Source organism: Clupea harengus, chromosome 12 (assembly GCF_900700415.2).
Source record: "Clupea harengus chromosome 12, Ch_v2.0.2, whole genome shotgun sequence".
Classification (NCBI taxonomy): domain Eukaryota; kingdom Metazoa; phylum Chordata; class Actinopteri; order Clupeiformes; family Clupeidae; genus Clupea; species Clupea harengus.
The window spans coordinates 2,123,010-2,143,918 of record NC_045163.1 but is presented as its reverse complement, the minus strand read 5'-3'; the positions used below and the strand labels follow the sequence as shown (position 1 = coordinate 2,143,918).

The following is a 20,909-nucleotide window of genomic DNA, read 5'->3' as shown; positions in this document are numbered from 1 at the left end:
AGGTTATTTGAGTTGACCTCCGATTCACGCACAATATAATTGTTTGCATAACATTTTCCTGCTGCACAATTCTGACCTCAGCACGGTTTCTTAATTTTCATAGTATCAAACATTTGAAATGCTGCCCTCTGGTGGTGCATTTGAAGCACAGGGTAGATTAAAGCTGTAGGCCTATATGTCTCCTGTTAGTTTGTTTTGAATACTCACAATGTTCTGTAGTTTTATGTGTGTATGTGCTCTAGTGTTGTTACTGTAATTCGCAATTTGTATTGTGATTATTGAAACCGGGCATTTCTCAGGTTTTGATGAAGTAGTAGCCTATAGTGCAATTTAGATAATAAATGAATCTATACACTCACTTTACATTTCTTAGAGTTTTATTTTGCATACTAGAGTAACAATGGTTTCATAATGTTTTCAGACTTATCTCCAAACATTTCACGTCATGCCATGTTATTTCATCATGAGATAGGCCTACCTGAATAGAATAGGACTTACTGTTTGAATAGGACCTACTGAAAATCGAGTCATTGCTAATAGTACTAGGGGAGTTAGCCTAATGCTTAATTTCTCAGCTCGTGTCTAACGTAATGCAACGATGTGTGACACGCAACATGGTGATGGCATCACACGTTATCTGTGAGTTTTGAAACTCAAGTAACACAAGTAACAGGTGGTTGTGATCAGTACATTCCTATCTAGATGCTAGTGTTATTAGCTGCATACAATGTGTTTTATTCCAACCATCTCATCATATAGAGGAGAGGTCGGCTGGGGACAATTGTAACACGCATTATATACAGTCGGTTGCAACTGGCAAGTGTATCTAAAGTCTAAGTGAAAGAGGCTAGCTAGCCACTGTTTTGCCACTCACTTTACAAAAAAAAATGTCCTTACTCATATACTTCTTCAGTCATTTTAACCAACCCTTGCATTTGTTTCTAGGTGTTAATAGTGCGGAACATTAGTCTTTTATTGACCAAGTAATGTTGTACCTTGAGAGCCTTCTAAACTATGTGAACTGCTGTTTAGTGGCTGATATTTTAAAAAGACTATGCCAAGGATATGATTTAGAGATTCCAGGGGTTGCTAACATTTTATGTTATTTTGTTAATATCCACACATAGTTAAGATGATGGTGGTCTGCTCTTGGAAGTGGCATGGCACCAGTGGGGTGCCCACCAAAATCCACCGGTGGACTAGTCGGCTACCATGAACTTCTTCTATTTAGTGGCTTATATATTAAATACACTATGCCAAGGACATGATGTAAAAATTCCAGGAATGTATAACATTTTACGTTATGTTCTTGATATCCACGCCCAGACTAAAGATGATGGTGGTCTGAGAGCAGACCAGAAGTGGCATAGCCCCAGTGGGGTGCCAACCAAAATCCACCTGTGGAGCGATACATGCTTGTTATCTGGGTGTCCTCAATGACACTCAATGAGAAGAGGTAGCCTATAAGGCACATGCTTGAATTAGTGAAGTACATAGAGAAGAGAGGTGTAGGCTATGTTGCATATGTTAGTATGCAAGTCTATATCCTGTCTTCCGGTTTGCCCCTCAGGTAATTATTGCTTTAATGAAGATGACTTAGATATGATAACTCAGGTATTAAAGTGACTTGAAATACATTTTAATGCCAGGTGTAAAACGCCCCATTAATACCAGGTTGAAATGTAATCTGGTTAAAGTTATATCTAGATACAATCGCTCCATGAGGCTGTTTACACCTGGTATGAAAATGCGTTTTGGGTGATCTGATTGCAATCGGATAATGCTTGACAACATAAAAGTACAGGTGTATATGCACCCAAGACGCATTGAGGACGGATTTTGAATACAAGTGTAAATGCAATTATGTGGACAGTTCACATACAACAAATATGGGCGGAAATATGAAATGCACGCGCGACTGTTCCAAACCAGCAGTTTCAAAAAACAAGCGAACACAATAACGCAGCTTTACGGATGGCTACCATCAACGTATATTCTTCTTCCTCTATCTTTGTTGTTATTGTTGTTGTTTTGGGGGCCACGCCAAAGCGTTGAGGATGTGACATGGTCTGGAAACAGCGTATGGATCTCAATGTGGACACCGGATACACATATTCATACTAGGTGTAAATGTAATCAGGTTAAAGGCATGTCTAGATACGAGACGCATGTTAATGCCAGGTGTAAGTTGCCTAAAAAACTATAAATCAGATGTATGCTAAGGCCGTGATTGTTTTCGGCCGGATAGGAAAATAAGAATTAAACTAAAAAAAACAACCCCAAAAAACCCCAACCAAATCCTTATTGAGCAGATCACTGTCAAACATCTGAATCAAAAGCGAAGGGCAAATAACTTGTTTTATCCAGCTGACTGGAGGAAGGAACCCTCGTCATAATTAATGAAATTAATTTGCTCTGCCGAATAATGATAGACTCTTTCAGTAGGCCTATGTCAATTTAAATTGCTTCTCAGCAGCCTACTTTAATTCTCAAACAACGCTGACGTAAAGCCTCCGGTTGAGGATCGTAGGAGGGGATCGTTTTAAGGCGTTCAGACTCTATTTGAACTGGCATTATCATTTAATAAACAAACCAAACGTCAGAATTGCTCACTTATTCTTTGGATTTCGTCACGGCGTGGTATAAATTAACTGACTATGACGATTGATCACATACTTTTTTTGCACAAAGACAAGAGTTGACCAAAACAACGGAATACTGATTTTTCTGAGGCAATTTAAGATATTTCTCACTGTTTTAAGGCGATGTGCCTTCCCTGGAGATGCAGAGACCTTATCGCATTATTCATCATTTTAACGTCCGTCGTCTGCGAGGATCAGTTAGATAATGCTGGAAAGATGTATCCACGTGGGAACCACTGGGCAGTAGGTGAGAGACGATTGTTTCACTCTGACATCTACTACTTATTCGTGTATGTCTATCACAGCTTTGAACTGTAATGACTCATTTTCCACGATCTACTGTTTTAAACACGTTTGTTTGTAGTTTGTAAAAATAAGACAGTGATTGCCAAATCAAGTATATTTGGCACTTGGCTTGAGTCTAACTTTGAAGAGTAAGTCTTAATCAACCATCAGTTGTTTAATTTATTAGAAGTGAATCACATGTTCATGACACGTTTCTCGATATGTTATGGGATGTTGCAATGTGATGTTGTTTTGACAAGCTCAATACAATAAATGCATACATTAAACTGTGAAAGCAGATAATACAACTAACAAACACGTGATATTAAAGTGGACAAATGTAGTGTATCAGGCTTTTCCCAAGTGCTTGTTACCTGTGGATAGAGTGAGGATATAGAGTGACATTGGATTATGTTGCTGATATATCAGGGAACACACTTACATAGATACTGATGTGGACGGATCGTCTGGTATTTTAGCTGACAGGGATAAAAGATGCTACAATCACTTACTGGTTCATAGTTCTGAGTGTAGTTTGAGTTATCTACAGTTCTGCACATCTTCAAATAATGAAATTCAGCATGGTTTCTTTGTTTTAGTCATTTGTGTTTGTCCTTTCATCATTTGTGTTGTGGTCATTTAGTAATTTGTTTCTCTGGCCCAGAAATGCAAAAGTCACCTGAAACAAAGACAGTAATCTAATCAGCATTAGAATCTAAAGAATTTGTACCATTTTAATGACAGCATTGATGTAGTCCTAAAAGCATATTGTGCCTTTACCTTAATGTCTGCACAGTCCCCTGTAGAGTGTATATGGTACGTACATAAAGCATACTTTCAGCTAATGTGCTATAAGTATATCCAGACAGCACTCTGGCATTTGTTTTGTTCTGTACTTATTTCCCTGTCTATTTTGCCTCTCTCAGGGCACCTGATGGGCAAGAAGAGCACAGATAATCTGATTGAGTCTCAGGAGAGGGACAGAGACATGGGGCAGTTTGTTGCATCACCAACTGGAGGCAGAGAATTGGACAGAACACTGGGGCCATCCTCTCCCTTCTGGGTTTTGTTCAGAACCTTACTGGCCCCAGAACAGGATGAGGTGCCAGTAAGCCAAACCTTAAAGCAAGTCCAGAACATTCTGGAAGAAAGAAGGCGGACGGTGGAACAACGGGAGCTACACAGACATCTAAAAGAGGTGGGTGATGAAAGTGAAATTTGGGGGCAAGGAGACCTAAGAGAGAGGCTTGAGACACATTCAGCCATTTAGAAGCCATCACATAGAACCATTAAGCAAAGTCTTCAGGCTGATGTGGTCTCAACTGTATGATAAAGATTACGATGATAAATATGTGTAAGAGCAGCTTCATGTGTAATTAAACATTAAAACGAGCGAAGAAAAACATCTATTAGTTGGTTTGACTGACTTTGATTTTAAAAGTTGTACTTTTCTTTTGTTTGTTTATATCTCCAGGTGGCAGACCTGTTGTTACAGGCTTTGATAATAGGGGAAAGCAGCTCCAGCTAGATACCAGCTCCAGGACTTGCCTTGATGCACCAGACATTGTGTGGTTTCAGACGTTTTCTTTGGAAACAGCACCTCCTTGTAGCCAAGCATAACATATTCAATTATAATATAACATATAATATTTTAGGCTGATTGTATGTATTACATAAATAAAGTCCAATGTTGTATTTTTGTATCTGAATCCCTTCCTGTCAACAATCACTATACTTACTGTTTTATTTGAATTTACCAACCTGCATTAACTCACAACTTATAATTGTGTGTCTTTATTAAGGTAAATCTCAATAAAGCTGTTATTATTGGGACAAAACATTTTTCAGTTCATTTTAGTTTTGTATTTTTGATGTCAAGCACACTGTTCACATCTGCATAGCCTATTGTTAATTTGAGTATTGGTCCACTTCACATCAATTATTTGCCAAAATAACAAAATAATCGTGTGGGCAGGCTGTGACATCTGTATGTAACACCTTAATGTTGGTTCATTGATTTAGCCACAATGACAGAACATTGGTGAAGGCGGTTGTAGCCTACAGAACAGAAACCAATAATGTCAGGTGGAAAGACAGAGCCCATGGTCAACGTATTGGCCACAAGATGGCGGAAATGGGTTTCAATAAAGGACACTTGGCGTCAGACATAATAGACACAGGCCTGGTGTCTTTGATGTGAAAGTCATAAAAATTGGCCTATGAACACAACCACTTTGTTGCTTTTCAAACTGAAAAACACCAATAAACAATCAGGCATAAACGTGCGCTGTCAACCGCTGACCTTCAGAGTCATTGCAAACGGGCTCTTTCAAAGTGGAGTTCACTTTACAGACAGGGGCGGATGACGGCTTACCAATGGGACACTCAGGCAATATAATTGAGGTCTTAGTTGTCCGCTACAACAACGGCTGAAAACCGATTGATCGGCCCATCTCCCTCTATTCAATTTGTTCGCTCACAACAATGGATTCAATTACGAAGGTCCAGTGTCTAAATGAAAAACGTTAATTGGAACCAATTTCTTTAGCATTAAGCGCATAGGTGCAGAGCGTTCACATAAAGACAACAAAAAGGCAACGGTATTGACAGTAAGGTAACGTTATAGGCTGGCCAACCAGAGGGTTAATATTACGTTCGTTACACAATAGTAAACTGCTAATGACTTTAAAATTACTTCTCGGAGCTCTCAAAAACCTCCCACTTTCCTAGTGGGGTGTTACGAGTTCGACAGGCGGTCAGGTGTATTTCACTTGGAGGTCGGAACTTTCCCAGCTCCCAGTTGCTCATGAGCAGCATATATATTTTTTTCTTTAACCTACTAGTTTAGCAAGCAACACAGTGGAGACTGTGCCCTAATCTATCAAAAAAAAGGACACCCTTCATTCCATCGAGCTAGCAACATAGACCGACGTGTTTAAGGTCTTAGGCCTAGGACTGGAAACTGCAGCCAAACCTAGCTGTAAAGAACGATATGACAAAGTGATCCAAAGTAATTTCATAACCTTTGTGAATATCTGGTCAATGACATAGAGTGGGTCCAACGAGAAGGGGTTCAGAGATTACGTGTTATGCCACTAGAGGGGGATACTGGCCATGTTATTTGAGATGACAGTGATACAGTGGCACGGTCTGTGAATAGACCAAGGCCGCGCCTCTCATAAGGTGCTACAACGAAGCAGTAAGACGCCTCTCCACACAGCCCTTCCATAGTCCTTGAAACATCACGGATCAGTCAAAAGATATCTTGAAAAGAGAAAGACCAGGCAATGTATGTCTCTATCATATAGAGACATACTCACTTCTTAGTTACCAGTTGTCTGATAATAGAGGAACAACCACAATAATAATAATAACAAGAAGAAGAACCATATTCCTAGCAGTTACAACTAAAAGCATTTCTTAAAATCTTTTTATCTCTATTTGCATACCAAATTCACACTGCGATCTAAGCCTGTGGAAACATTTGACAAAGTGTGGTGACTGATCAGTAAATGAGTGATATCTATTTACCGATACGATCACTACACTACAGAATTAGGTCTTAAATTAATGAGGTCTACATTGCTTCATGCTGTTCATTAGCCTGTGTTGTAGTTTTCCTTTTCTTTTTTAGTTTTTGAGAGCAGCATGAAATATATTGCAGACACTTTCAGCAAGGAGATAACCCATTCATTTGATTCCAGGGTGTCCTTTGGGTTGTATATAGTCATTACACATAGACTTTAAGAAGATTATATTCCATTATTTGATTCAACTTTTGCCATTGTGCAGTGTAAGAGTACAGAGCCAATGAAATGCAGTTAGCTTCTGACCAGAAAGGCAAAAACACAGTGTTATTAAGTGCAGGAAAAGGTTAGTACTACAGAAGTGATGCCATATCTTACACCATGCACAGTGATGCACAGTGGAGAGTTACAATATATATGGAAATATTTGAAATGCGTATATACAGTGGAGAAGTGGAGTTGGAGAATAGTGAGTGCAAATGTAAGGTTGTATGTACAACATGAACAATATATGTACATTTGGTTATGTAGTGTAAACATATGCTTAACTCGCACTTACAGTAGTTACATTCCTGCACTTCTTTTGATTTCTTATGTAAAATAGTATTTATTGTTACACTAGGTCTCTATTGCTCCTAGCTTGATTGTTTGGATAAAAGCGTCTGCTAAATGTACATGTAAATGTAAATGTGAATATGTGCAGTGGGTTACATGCACAGTAATGTTATTTGAACAGTGTTGGCGGTTCAGTCTGTGCACAATCTGAATAGTGTAAATGACAGGGTCGGTTAAGTACTGTAAACAGTGCAGTAATGAGTGCAGTGATGCTATTAGAGTGGCAGAGTGGCGTTCAGCAGTCATACACTCTGGGTAGAAGCTCTTACTGGTGAGGGAGTGGATGCCCCAGTAAAGCCTGCTGTATGTGTGTGTGTGTGTGTGTGTGTGTGTATGTATGTGTGTGTGTGTGTGTGTGCGTGCGTGCGTGTGTGAGTGTGTGTGTGTGTGTGTGTGTGTGTGTGTGTGTGTGTGTGTGTGTGTGTGTGCGTGCGTGCGTGTTTGTGTGTGTGTGTGCGTGCGTGCGTGTGTGTGTGCGTGTGTTTGTGTGTGTGTTTGTGTGTGTGTGTGTGTGTGTGTGCGTTCGTGTGTGTGTCTGCGGTACGGGAGCAGGGTGAAGAGAGAATCAGATCACATATTTGCTATATTTCTTCTTTATTCCAAATTGAGGCTTAAAAGATCTTACCAGTACCATAAATACCAGCACATTTCTATAACTGTCATGAATGGTAGAATAATTTGGTACAGACACAGTCATATCTTTTGAGTTCAGTTTAAGGTTGGATATTCCAAAGATGAGGAACTGTAAAATAAATAAAAATAATAAGAAAAAACAGGTGAGGATGCATTTAATGCTGATTGGCAATGTTGACATGGAAATGTATTTACATTATTAAAAATACATTTGTAGGACACAGATTAGAGTTGGAAAACAAAATAAAGTTATATCACAAGCTTTGAATCAAATTAGTGCAATAAATAGATTGTCTATTGGCATGTTATCATTACAGAAAACAAATGGAATTCATTTAATTCAAAATTCGTTTTAAGAAGAGTGAGATGACATCATTCCTTTCTTCCCCTCCTTTTCTCACAGGCCAGGATTGTCACAAAAAACGTGTTAAAAGCCATATGTGAATATATGGCTGGTACTCATGTTAAAACCTTTATTTAGATAAACGGCATCCCGACAAGGACAGTGTGCCAGACATTTAACCCTAAACAATAATATAACCTCATGAGTATTATCAGCAACACCAAGGAAATCCCCAGGACATCAGGATTCCCAGCTTTAGTAGTAAAGCAGCTTTTCAGCATTTTTGATTGTCAGTTTCCGGGATTTTTACCCCAAATATCTCAGAACAGTCCCACCAGAGTTCATGTCTTTGAGTTCAGAGTTCATGAATGGTTATAGCTGGGGTCCTTCACCATGTCTTCCCAATGAATTGAATGTGCTCTTTGGCTTTCATTCGGAGTGATGCAATACTAGTGTTACGGGGGTCTGAATCCTCCAGGGAAACCTTGTCCATGAAGCCTGAGCACTGGTAAGGGGGTGGCGGGCACATGCTACCAATGTGGGGCAGGCCGTGGCTCAGTGACGGAGCGCCGAGGAAGGGTGGGGGTGTGTAGCTGCCTGAGAGGCCTTGCTGGGGGCCCATGAAGCCAGGTAGGGACTGAAGTGAGGAGGAGCTGGAGAGGGGTGTGCTGAGCCACGGCTCCAGGCTGAGGCCAGAGCCTAGCGCCTGTGGAGACGAGCGGCTGAAAGACAGCATGGAGGCGGTGGAATCTTGGAGCTTGATGGAGCTCACTTCCAGTTTCTCTTGACGACGCCACTTGGCTCGGCGGTTCTGGAACCACACCTGAAATCAATCAGAACAAATTTTGTTACATTCTGCTCATAAAGCATTTAGGATAGGCCTGTGGAACTGCTTGTGCATCGGCATCTACATCTTATGTCTGAAAATACAGATTTGACCTTCTCCAACCTCTCTCTCTCCATTTCATATAGGTTTTTTAAAATTAAACTTCTTAACAAACAACTTTAAACCAAAAAGACATTTCAATATTTAATATAGCACAGAGAGTCAGTTTGGTCAACTGATTTATCATTTCAGCTGATTGATTATCATTCCGATTGATGGACTAAACTGTTATGCTGTCGTGCCCCGCAATGCACGTCGCTTTGTTGACACTTAATTGTGCGGGAAATTTTAATTTGAATGTTCACACTGATAACACTAATAAAACACATACATGAATAATTTGCCTTTATAAATTTGCAGGACCGTTTGAAATTTCCGTGAGACTAAATTCAGCTTCCCCAAAAGACTATCTGAAGCCTGTCTTGGCAAATTCTACTGACTGAAATTGGTAAATGAAAAAGAAAGCACCAATACAAGCTATGTTTTCCACATCTCAAATATAAGATACTATATTTAGCTACATTATTTGAAATAAATTAAAAAATTGGTAAAATCACCAGTTTAATCAAGCCGACTTTTAAACTGCGTCAGTTAAAATTAACGGGTAAACTTAGGTTCCTCATCCATATAAATGTACTCACTGCAACCAACCAAAAGTGCATCATTTAGGTAACTCTTACTACTTCAAGGACATTTTAAATATAACCAGGCAAACCGTTCATAGCATTTAGGCTATTTTCAACTTATTTTTCAGTAACAAGTAAGGGCGTTAAGTTACTTATTAGGTCGGCATATCCTGATTTTAAACATGTTGAAAGCACAAAATAATCTTAATTAAGGTCACTATTTTGTGGTATTTGGCGGGTTTCTGGTGCTGAAAGGTAGCCTACCTAGTGCTCTTTGTTTTGTTTAATAGGCGAACACTTGGATAATTTTCGTATGACAGCTTGGGACAGGTTGTGTCTGATCTTAACATCATAAAATCATATTAGTAACACGAATGCCTACCTGCACGCGGACCTCCGGCAGGTTGACTTTGAGCGCGAGTTCTTCTCTACTGTAGACGTCAGGATAATGTGACTTTTCGAAGGCGCGCTCAAGTTCGTGCAACTGAAAGGTCGTGAAAGTAGTTCTATTCCGGCGATGTTTTTTCTTCGGATTTTCGTCATCTGACAATTTGCAGTCTCCATCAGTCACGGAACTGACAGCGGAACTCGGTCTAGAGGAGCAGCAAACACCTGCAGAAAGGCATATCAGCAACGGTTAAGGCATTGAAGTTATAGCAAGTAACCACTTCTAATTGAAGATATAAAGGCCTAAAGTTACAAATTTAAAGGAATGACGTGACTAACTTTGCACAGAACTAACTAACAGAACAGAACATAACTAACAGAACAGAACTAACAAACTTTGCACATAACAGGTCACAGAACTCAACAGACTAAATAACCTAGGCCTCTACGAATAATATGTCAAAGTTCTCCCAGAGTTCACACAACTCACTCTGAAAAGTTTCTGAGTTGTGTTCCTTCCTAAGCGGCGAGACGGCAGGAGTGTGACCTCTGTGTGCGTCCGGAGCAACTCGTGGAGATCCATTGTAAACGTATGTCGGATGAAACATATTCCCGTCTTTAAATCCCAAGATTGCTTCAATGCTATGGATCCTGGTAGAGTTGCTGGGGCTCCGGACTAAACCTGGAGATGTTGACAGACTTTCTTCCATTCTTTCGGTCTCACAACTAGGCAGTCTCATTGATTTACTGCAGCAAGATAAATCTACCACAATCTGAAGAAGCTTTCAGAAAGGTCCTTAGAGCAATTATAATTCGCGATCTCTCATACAAATTTGTATGTGTTGTCTGTTCTCAGTGGTATTACTTGTGGCAACCTTCTAGGTCGTGGTCTGTAACACAGTGAAGAAACCGATTACCCTGGGTGTTTTTAAAGGAGTCCCCTCCTCCCTCCCCCGGATCAGAGACTTTGTGTGAGTGACAGCCCCTCTCCTCTGATGCGTCAGGGACCGTTAGATTTCCACTAGGACAACAGGACAGTCAGACCAGCACCAACTCCTCCCAACGTGTTGGGGTCATCCCAGCTTCATAAACCGCCTTACATAAATCTTAAAAACATCTTTTCCTCCTCCAGATGTCAACGCAATGATGGCCTGCTACAAAGAAGCGGACAGAGATAGGCTAATGGTTTAAGGTGGAAAAAATCTGAATGAAAAGATTTCAGTCCAGACGATGGTAAAACAGGGTAGATTTAAGCATTGTACCGTATCAAAACGTGAACATGGTTTTGAAAATGGAATTGGAGATGACCATGGAAGCTTGCTTCTTTAATTAAAAAAAGACGCATGGCCATTAAACGCAGGCAAGGGCCACTCCGTGCCTAAACTGATGAGTGGAATAAAAAGGCCGGATGTAACTAAATATCAGAACAGTTTTAACTATAATTTAATATATGAATAGGCCTAATTTTTTTTTTCATTAATAGATTTATTTTTGCTACCTGTTGGACAATTCAGTATCAGCTGAACCGTCTTTAAATTCGTTGGTCTTCGTGACTGGTGTCACTAAAAAGATGTGCAAAAGAAATTTGAAAGGCGAAGGTTTGACGCCCAGTTTGAACATTTAATGGCGGATTTAGGCCTATGATCTCAAGGATCAGGCACGCGGGGTCTGTAGAGCTACCCTACAATTGAGGCGCAGTTAATTGGAAGAATTTCCTAATTTCTTGAATGTTGAGAGAGGATGTGTGTAATTACCTCTAAACAAAGATCGACAGCAGTTTGGTAATCCCATGGCCACACGCTGCTTAAGGGGATTACGTATTTCTTCTACAACAGTTAAAACTCTTTAATAGCCAACCATTTAGCTCCTCTGTAATAACTCGACATGAGGTAGTAGTTTATTGTCATAAATTACAAACTAACTTCTCCTTATTGTCAATCTGTCAATAAGGTACAACTGAGATTTGACTATATCTAACCTGATTTATATTGAATTAGTTATGCACAGTTTATCATTTTAAATAAGACGGTCAGATTTATTGGCCAAAATGACCACACATTAAAGTGCTTTTAGATCTCTTTTAAGAAAGATAGGATGATATATGATCATGTCTATTATCACAGTGGTGACAATAGATCATTAATAATCAATTAGTAGGCGATATAATTTGTTTCTTTCTTTTCGATTGTCTAATCACTCCCTCATGCTCACATAGTCACAAATGCAGAGTATCTTATTCACATTTACATATATACAGTGTTAATAAAACTTTAAATAAAAACAACAGAAATGGTGGAATATTAAAAAGGTTTCTCGGTAAATGGAAGCAGACTCCAACCCTCCATCCCATAACTTTTTATCTGTGTTGTTTTATTATTTGATCTGTAGCAGAAGTGAGGAAGGGGATGATGAGCAGGACACACCCGTGATCAGTCATACATGGGAGCATGAATGCCATGTCATCCCCCTTTTCTCCAACACCCCTAAGATGGACCAAATGACTTAAGAGAGTCTGACACAGGCATTTAGCTTGAGTGGTTGACAGCCTCATCTGCATTCATCCTATTAGCTGCTAATCTTTGGAACCCAAAATCCAAGGCTTTTAGCACAGGGAAACACGCACGAAATTCACAACGCTGAGGCTTTTTTTTTTCACTCAAACTAATCAGCCCTCTACAACAGTTGTACAGTAATCACCAATTAAATAAAGACCCATTCCTCTCATCTGTCTTCTAGTATAGTGTTTGTGTAAATCTGGTACTTTGAGCCTAATCTAATTCATTTAATCTAAACACATGGATGAAGTCCAAGTCCAACTCAAAGGAATCTTTGTGTGTAAAATACAGCTCTTTTGGATCTTCGCATCTTAAACGCATATTATCATGATTACTAAACTGACTAACTAAGCTGGCTATTTGAGTTCTATTATTTACTAAAATGTGATAATTAAGTAAACATAACACCAGATTTACCGTTTCCCCCCTTTGGATATATTATGATTATATTTAATTAATACTGAACACATAATACACACTCATGAGTTTTAGTCTGGTATTCCTTGATGCAGGGAACCACACCCATGACTTTGATTCATTACTAATAGGGAGGGCTAGTACCTTAACAACAAGGCCATGGGCAGCTACTTAGAGTTTTGGATTATGTATTTACAAATGTGTGTTGTCTGCGCTAATATAGGCCAATGATAAACAAATAAACATCACCTCTCAGTTACTACAGTTTGCGATATTCATTTTTTGATTTATGTTCCATTTATCTCTGCATATTGTTTCCCTGGTACTTGTAGACTTCTCCATGTCTAATTCAATTGGCAATTCCCTAACCACATTCTTTAGTGTACATACACATGGAGGAGAATCAGCACCTCAATAAGGAGCCGCACAGAAAGCAACTATTAGAGGTGGGGACAGGATCATCATGGGTTCAGTTCTCTGGGAGTGCACATAGGCTACTGGTGAATATATATATCTGTACTGTAAGTACCAAAACACCCTAAATGATACATTCCAATTAGAAATAACAGACACTGTATGAATAAACTGTTTTATTAAGTACACAAATCAGCAGTCATTTTAGCCTGTGTTTACATTATTGTATACTTAAACAGAGTAATTTACTTCTTATGTACACAAAATGAGTAAAGCTAAACATACATTTTCCCTGTTGGAACATTCAGCAAAATAAAGAAAGCTGTTGCACTTTGTTGTGAAACAGAAGGTATTGAGCCCAGCAAAGATGGTAAGATGTGCTGATATGAATGATGAAACATACTTGACATGAATTCACCTGTGGAATTATTTTAGAGAAATATATACGTTTCAAAATATGTATATTTAATCATGTATTAATGTATTCCAAAATTCTGTAATTGGTCTAGCTTCCTATGGCTCCTGGTTTAGAGGGTGGAAAGAGAGAGAGAAAGAGAGAAAGAGACAGGGGACCACATCTAAGACATCATTTATTCATACATCACATACAAAAGAATCTATCCCACAGGATAGAGGGGTGAGGGTACACATCAATGGGACACGATTCAGAGAAATATGTTTTGGGCAAAACAGGAGGTTCCAACGAGATCAGCTATGAATTTCATCCAAACAGCCAGCAAACCACCAGTGATCAAAGCAAAGGGGAGAAGGACATGCCTCTGAACCAGCAATTTCTTGAGAGCCAGAATTAATCAACAGTTTTCCCTTATTATTTTTAACTTTCCTTTCTTTCTCTTGTGTAACTTTTCTCTCCCTCGTTACATGATAGAACACTTCTCCTCAGCCTTGGTCTTCACCTCGGCCAGGGTTGCCGAGGCCTTCTCCTTGATCTGGTCCATGTCCATGTTCTGGAGGTTCTGCATCTGGCCCAGGATGGAGTCCTTCTCCTCCTCTTCTGTGGCGTCCTCATCCACCATCTTCAGCAGCTCTTCAGGCACGTCAACGTCATCACCTGCCATGTCGAGCATGTTCTCATCCTGTTCACTCTGTGAAGAAGCAGGTACATTACTGGGATTACAAACATTTTATATTATTGATTGTGGGAACTTTTATTGACTGTGGGAACTGGATTAAAACATTGAAGAGTATTTGATTGGTGGGAAAGTGAGCCAGCAGACATCCAGATATGGAATGGAATGGGGAATATCTGTGACATGTGAACAACTTTGTTGTGTGTTTCATTTCTGTAGCATGGCATGGAAGAGTAGACAACTTGATTCTGTCGAGATGGTTAGTGTGCATTAACCTAGGGTTATATCATTGTTGCTATTTGTGTTAATTGTTTATCTGGTTTCTTGAACCTGCAAAAAAAGCCTACCTAGGGGAAGAGCCTGCACATTTCTTGATAAAGAGAACAGATACATCAACTGTGAATATCATACTCTGATAATTAGGAATGTTCAATATTCTGCCACTGACCCAGCTGATTGTAATTTCATGTTGACACAGTGGTAAACTTCTGCTACCAACTATTTCAAGCAATGCCCCAAATGACCAAGAGGCTTGGTCACAATGTACACCTAGGTGTGAGTTAAATTCCAGTCACTTAATGGGGGCAATCACGCTCTACTGCATGTCGAGCGGTTCTTTGTTGCTCGGTGATAGGCTACTGAGAGATTTAAGCAATGCTGGCTGTCAATGCTCTGTGCCTCAGCATTTAACAAAATATCAACAGCATGGTTGTGATTATGTACAGTATGCCTACTGCTCCTTCTTGTGTAACATTGCTTAATCCCTCAATGGAAAGTCAGTATAACAGTCATGAAGGGTATTCTTAAAGAATGTTCAGAAATGAAATTTAGGCCTTCTCCCCATACCCCCCAAGAAATCAAATTAACTTTTGTGTTATACCATTGTTTTTAGACAGACAACGGAATTAATAATTCCTTCATCCCAACTCCTAAAGCTTTATATATAGTGTAGCAAAGGAGCTTTTAGCATAAGCCAACTTAATACTAATCACAGAAACTCAGTTTTGTTGTAAATCATTTTTGAATAACTTCAGTCACACTTATCAAATTGCCTAGTTTGCAGAAGAGCTTGCAAGTTATATCAGTGGTCAGCCTGTGTTCATTTTGTCAACGTAAATGGTGACGAAAACGAAGACATTAATTAAGTCTACTTATTTTTTCGTCAACGGGACGAAACCAAACTTCAAACTTACATTCATTAACAAGGCTAAAACGTAGATAGATTGCATTTCCCTATAAACTGTGCTCGTCTGTGTGCATATGACATTAGATCCATCCTGCTGGTTCCCTGTTCCTACCTTCCCTTCCCTCCCCTGAATAGGCGGATGAGTCTCGCCAGTCAGTGGCTGCTGAACTAACGAGCTATTTTACCTAGCTAGGTTATGACACCAGAGCTTCACAACTTACCTTTAGGTTTGGACTAAGGATCGTATAGTCATTTTATTAAGACAGAATGATAAAAGCCACCTGAGAACAAGATAGCAGGACATCTGAAGACACGCCACTCAGAGATGATGCCGTAAGCTAACAGCAACAGCCAGATATTTATGTTACTAACTACATTGCAATGGGCAACTGTTGTAGCCAGACAGCTACTGTTCTCATTTAGATGTACTTCCACCTGTGTTTGATATGCCACCTCAGCAAACCTCAGTTGAATTTCTCTAACATTAGCATCAAGGAGTATTTTATCCTAACCAATGTAGTTAGCTAAATAAATGTCATAAATTGTTCTCAATTAGCTAACTTGCTGAAGCATATGCTAGACGTGTGTGTGGTTTCAGAGAATAAAGATATGTATTTGTGTCTATATTGTGTCTTAATATGACAACCAGACATTCAAAACATTTACTTCATTTCATTTTGTATCAAAAAAGGCCTATGACTAAAAATAGACTAAAATATAGAGTCTTCATTTTTGTTTTCAAAACTAAGGTTAAGAGTTTTTTTAAAGACTACATATGACTAAAATTAATTTTAATCTAAAAGACTAAGACTAAAATGAACACTAGTGCCAACTTATACAATGTTAGTACTAACCTTAAAACAAAAAGCGTCTGAACGCACTGGATAAGCATTCACAATTAATATCTTTTTGTTCATGAATTACAAAAGCAAATTATTAATTTGTGCTGTAAGCTATAATTAACTATAATTCAGTTGGCTATTTCCTTTAGCCAAGGAGGTGGGTTATCTTGCACTTCTTACAAATGCTATGTTTTAATGTTGAAACGACTATAGCCTCGTAACAATTTCTCCTTCATTTGAATCTCAATCTCAAGAGCAGAAAGATGTCTGCTGATGACCTTCAGCAGAATTCAGAATTGACTAAAATCCCAACTTTTATGTATTCTTGTTGTTTTCTATTCACATAAGAATGTTGATAAATGATCAGAATTCCATTAAATAGTTGTCTTTATCACTATGCAGATCACATTACAAAGCTAAACTTAAAACGTAGAACCAAAGGACCAGAGTGACAAAGTTATAAACAGTGAAGTTATAAAGATTCTTAGGTAGGATTAGATCCCTCACACCAACAAGCATTTTTCAGACATGAATGTTGGCCTACCTTGTTCTCACTTCCCATTCTGTCTTCCTTTTAAATCCCAAAGTATTTCACAGTGATGGATCCACAATAGGGGCGGATGGTGTGTGTCTGTATTAGAGCAGTGTGACCGGTGTGAATGGTGCGGTGTCGAGAGACGGACACCTCTGCCGTGAGTAGCAGATGGCCTGAGCAGCCAGGGAAGGACTAACACTAAGGACACAGTATGGCACACGCAAAGTCCTCAAGTGATTTAGTTAACCAACTGGTTGTGCTAATCTTTTGGCATTTATAGGTCCAACCTCACAGGTCTCAAACGTTACTTAGAGTGGGGGTGGGAATGACTCTCGTCAGCTGGGCAGAGTTTGTGCTGCAGGTGCTGTATCATTGGTCACATGGCCTGTAGGCATGAGGCATGTTCTGAAGGCATACTAAGATGCTAACTGTTGTTCAAGTCATTTCCTAGTTAATTTAGGGCGTCAGCTACCACACATAGTTAGGTCTCTTACCTTCGGTAAGCGGTACTTGTCTCTTAGGCACACCCGGAGCGTTGCCCTCTCAGCCTTTTTGTGTAAGAACTCTGAATCTCTTTCCATCCTGTGACACAAACACCACAATGTCATGTCATGTCAACTAAATGAATACATTACAAAATAATTTGGCACAAGTAACTGAGTACTAGAGAAAGCAGGAATAGCACACATTAAAACATAACCACAAAAACAGCATTTCTGTATATTTTTGGTCACAGGCTCATGTGCCAGATAATGAGGCAGAGGAGTCGGTCACAGGAGTCGGTTTTCATTATTGCACAACTTCATGTTTGTTGTTCTTTTCACAGTAGTAGGGAGAGGCTCTGCGTGACCTCTAGGGCTGAATGTTTCAGATGAGGTGAAGGGCTAAAGTGGTTCAGACTTCAGTAATCTCATTGTTCATCCAGGGATACAGTGACACCTGAGCCCAAGTCACGTGCCTGCTCTCCTGCAGTGCTACACACTCATACAGGCAGGTGTGACTCAGACACTGCTCAAGCTAGACGTGATTCTTTATGGGAGTACTAAATGTATGTTTTATTTGTAGATTACTAGATTAAAAAAAGGTTACCTGTACCTCTTAATAAATCACAATAACACAGGTCAAACAAAGTGAACACACATACACACACACACACACACAGCCCCCCCCCCCACACACACACACACACACATAGGCACACACACACACACACACACACACACACACACACAGGGACTGAAACATACATAAACCAGATAAAAATTGAGTAAACAGGTAAACAGGTACTCTTTCAATTATTTCAAGACATTCTTTCACAATAACACATCTATTTATCATTATACTGCTTAAACTAATATGAAGGATTTATGAAATGCCATTATGGACTTTAGAAAGACATTCTTAATGTAGTTATGTAGAAGGGCGAGACGTAGTTAGCCAATTAAATTTAAGGATTATGAATAGAACAGATTTACACAGACAGATTTAGGATTAGGCAAAGATACAACAACGATGTTGGCAACAACCTTTTTAATAGTCACTGGTAAAGACAATCTAAACATACTACCACACATGACACATTACCATAAGTTTTCAGAAATATAAGTGAGACAGCAAGTATAAATATCGGTGAAATGTTCGTTTGAAGCTTATTGTTGGTTGGGAGGTGGAGATGGTTATTTGAAAAATGCACTGAAAACATGGAAAGGCCCTGACACTACCACAGACCAGAAACAGTGGTCCCATTATGTAAAGTGCTTCCACCTAAGTTGTTGTTTGCAGTTTATTGACCTACAAACTATTTGTAAATCATTAAATTAATTATAATGCCTAGAATATTGTCACTACATTAAGCAGTAATGCAGAGAGTGCCATGGTATAACACAAATATACCATGGCTGTCGAGTGTCCATATCACTGTGGTGGAACACAGGCCTTGAGTGTGTTGTTTGTAACTGTGTTGGTAGCTACAAATAACAAGCTCTCATCACATTTTTTAAACTAAAAACCTTATTCTGTCACATCAATGTTGAAAGTTGCTGAGCAGAACCTCCAGTTTGTCAAGTACTATGCCAATTCTACTGATATTGCACCCTCTCTGGTCTGTCGTTTCACATAGCATTAGGTTATGGCAAATGCATAAGCAGAATTCAGTGCATTGCAATAAGTTATTTTTCTGTGAAATATGCCTTTGGTGATAACCAAAATAGAGGCAGATCAGACCGTAGAAGAACTGCGTATTCTCCTTGGCTGAAATAGCCGACGAAACATTGATAATGGGCCAACACAAGACTTCACATAATTCTTTGAAAAACTGAAAAAAGAACAAGTGTTAACCATCAACCATCACAATGGCCTGCAGACACCCCCCAAACTTGAAGAGTCCTTTTCAGGTCTATTTTTCACTTCACTGAGCATTTTCCTGGAAAACAACAGCACTGTGTTGACCTGGGCTAAGCCCTTGTCTTGAAGGCAGATTAGCTGCCTGTTTCCTGTGACGTTTACTCTGTCATCACCACTATGATCAGTCCTTTTTTTATTGTCATTCTCGCTTTAAGCCCCGCCTTTTCTGATACTACTCTAAAATGAAACGGCTCTGCTTGTAATTAGTTTGATGACGAAGTGAAGAATATAACATCTGTGTCAATGTAAGATTTAAATGAGTCTCTATCTCCATGAGCATGAAACGTAAATCATGGGTTGGGTTGTAAAAAGGTGTTATGGTGTAAATCATGTAGAAAAAATAATGTGACATGTTTACTGTCATAGTTTGGCCTTTGGTAACACAAATAGCGCAGATGTTACTTTTGAAAACCATTGATAAGAGATAAAAAGACATTAAGATAAGATTAAAGAGACTGAGATAAAAATGCCTGCTCCATCTTTGGTTCCAATCATTAATGGCTTTTAAAAGCTAAAAGTTTCATATAGCTATTAAATGTCCCCCTTGTCAGTGAAGAAATCGGCCATCATCTGCCGCATAAAAATGACGGATGAGCTGATGGCGATGCTTCCTCTGGCTGCCTATCCTCTCATGAGGCTAAAATGGCGGAGCTTTCCCCTGGTACTTACTTCTCCTCCACCACCTGCTTCTGGTATTCCTCATACTCCTCACGGGTCATGCCAGCAGCGGCCGCGGGGTCTTTTGGGGCTGCCTCCTCTGCCTTCTCTTCACCCCCCATCATTCCCTTCAGGGGGTTTGCTGGTAGCATGGATTTGATAAGAAAAGCCATCTTTTCCCAATGGGAATCTGGAAAGATTCAAATGTAAATTTGTAGTTGAGTAAAATTCCAGTAGAATGTAATGGCTAGCAGTACCTAGTCTGTGTACCCAACCTGCTGCCTATCTCTGTTGTCAAGGGCACACTGACGACTGTGAGCAGACGCCAAAAAAAGAAAAAAAAACACACACACAGTTATGCTGTGGCCGTAATCTGGATTAAACCTCCCCACTTCACTATACTGAGGGGCAGATGGCCCGGGCTTGTTTTTATCAATTCATACTCGCTACCCAAAGAGTGGGAGCTATTGCCTAAAACAGATCAAAATGTCGCCTCTAAAAATGTGAAGTTGTGCTTGGCCACTAAAGGTCACCATGAAATTTGGGGTTTTAGGAAATAGATTGGCAATGTCTTTCCTTCACTGTAGCGTCAGACTGACTGTTTCCGCCCACTCACCCTTAATCACATTACCTAAGATAGGGGCTAGCCAATGCGCTGCAGCCAAATCGTCCAGAGATTTCCATTTATACTCCTGAACCCAGAAAGAGAGAGAGAGAGAGAGCGAGAGAGAGAGAGGGAGAGAGAGCGAGGGAGGGAGGGAGGGAGGGAAGGAGAGACAGCGAGTACAAGCAGGGATTATCCCACTGTTTATCTGCTGAGGCTGTGTGGCCGTTCCCCTTGTGTGGAACGATGGAGAGTGTAGTC

General features: G+C 39.6%; 3 protein-coding genes across 4 annotated transcripts; 1 reads left to right on the top strand and 2 right to left on the bottom strand.

The window, feature by feature from the left end:
* The first annotated feature begins 2,502 nt into the window (after positions 1 to 2,502).
* LOC116222932 (gastrin-releasing peptide) lies at positions 2,503 to 4,755 on the top strand. The gene is made up of 3 exons (XM_031578222.2): positions 2,503 to 2,889; positions 3,854 to 4,125; positions 4,402 to 4,755. Exons 1-3 carry the CDS (start codon positions 2,766 to 2,768, stop codon positions 4,453 to 4,455), a joined length of 450 nt encoding a protein of 149 aa, XP_031434082.1. The 5' UTR covers positions 2,503 to 2,765; the 3' UTR covers positions 4,456 to 4,755.
* Positions 4,756 to 7,588: 2,833 nt separating this feature from the next.
* On the bottom strand, positions 7,589 to 11,163 carry rx3 (retinal homeobox gene 3). The gene is made up of 3 exons (XM_012840275.3): positions 10,435 to 11,163; positions 9,940 to 10,169; positions 7,589 to 8,868 (listed from the first exon to the last, which is right to left on the bottom strand). The coding sequence occupies exons 1-3, from the start codon at positions 10,682 to 10,684 to the stop codon at positions 8,434 to 8,436; spliced, it is 915 nt and encodes a 304-aa protein (XP_012695729.2). The 5' UTR covers positions 10,685 to 11,163; the 3' UTR covers positions 7,589 to 8,433.
* Positions 11,164 to 13,491: 2,328 nt separating this feature from the next.
* Positions 13,492 to 20,548, bottom strand: cplx4a (complexin 4a). Of its 2 annotated transcripts, XM_031578080.2 has the most exons (4): positions 20,320 to 20,548; positions 20,057 to 20,234; positions 17,479 to 17,566; positions 13,492 to 14,436 (listed from the first exon to the last, which is right to left on the bottom strand). In XM_031578080.2, exons 2-4 carry the CDS (start codon positions 20,215 to 20,217, stop codon positions 14,209 to 14,211), a joined length of 477 nt encoding a protein of 158 aa, XP_031433940.1. In that variant the 5' UTR covers positions 20,218 to 20,234; positions 20,320 to 20,548; the 3' UTR covers positions 13,492 to 14,208. The 2 variants fall into 2 exon arrangements, with proteins under 2 accessions (XP_031433940.1, XP_012695747.1); XM_012840293.3 differs by having other exon boundaries at positions 20,057 to 20,547.
* Positions 20,549 to 20,909: the final 361 nt, after the last annotated feature.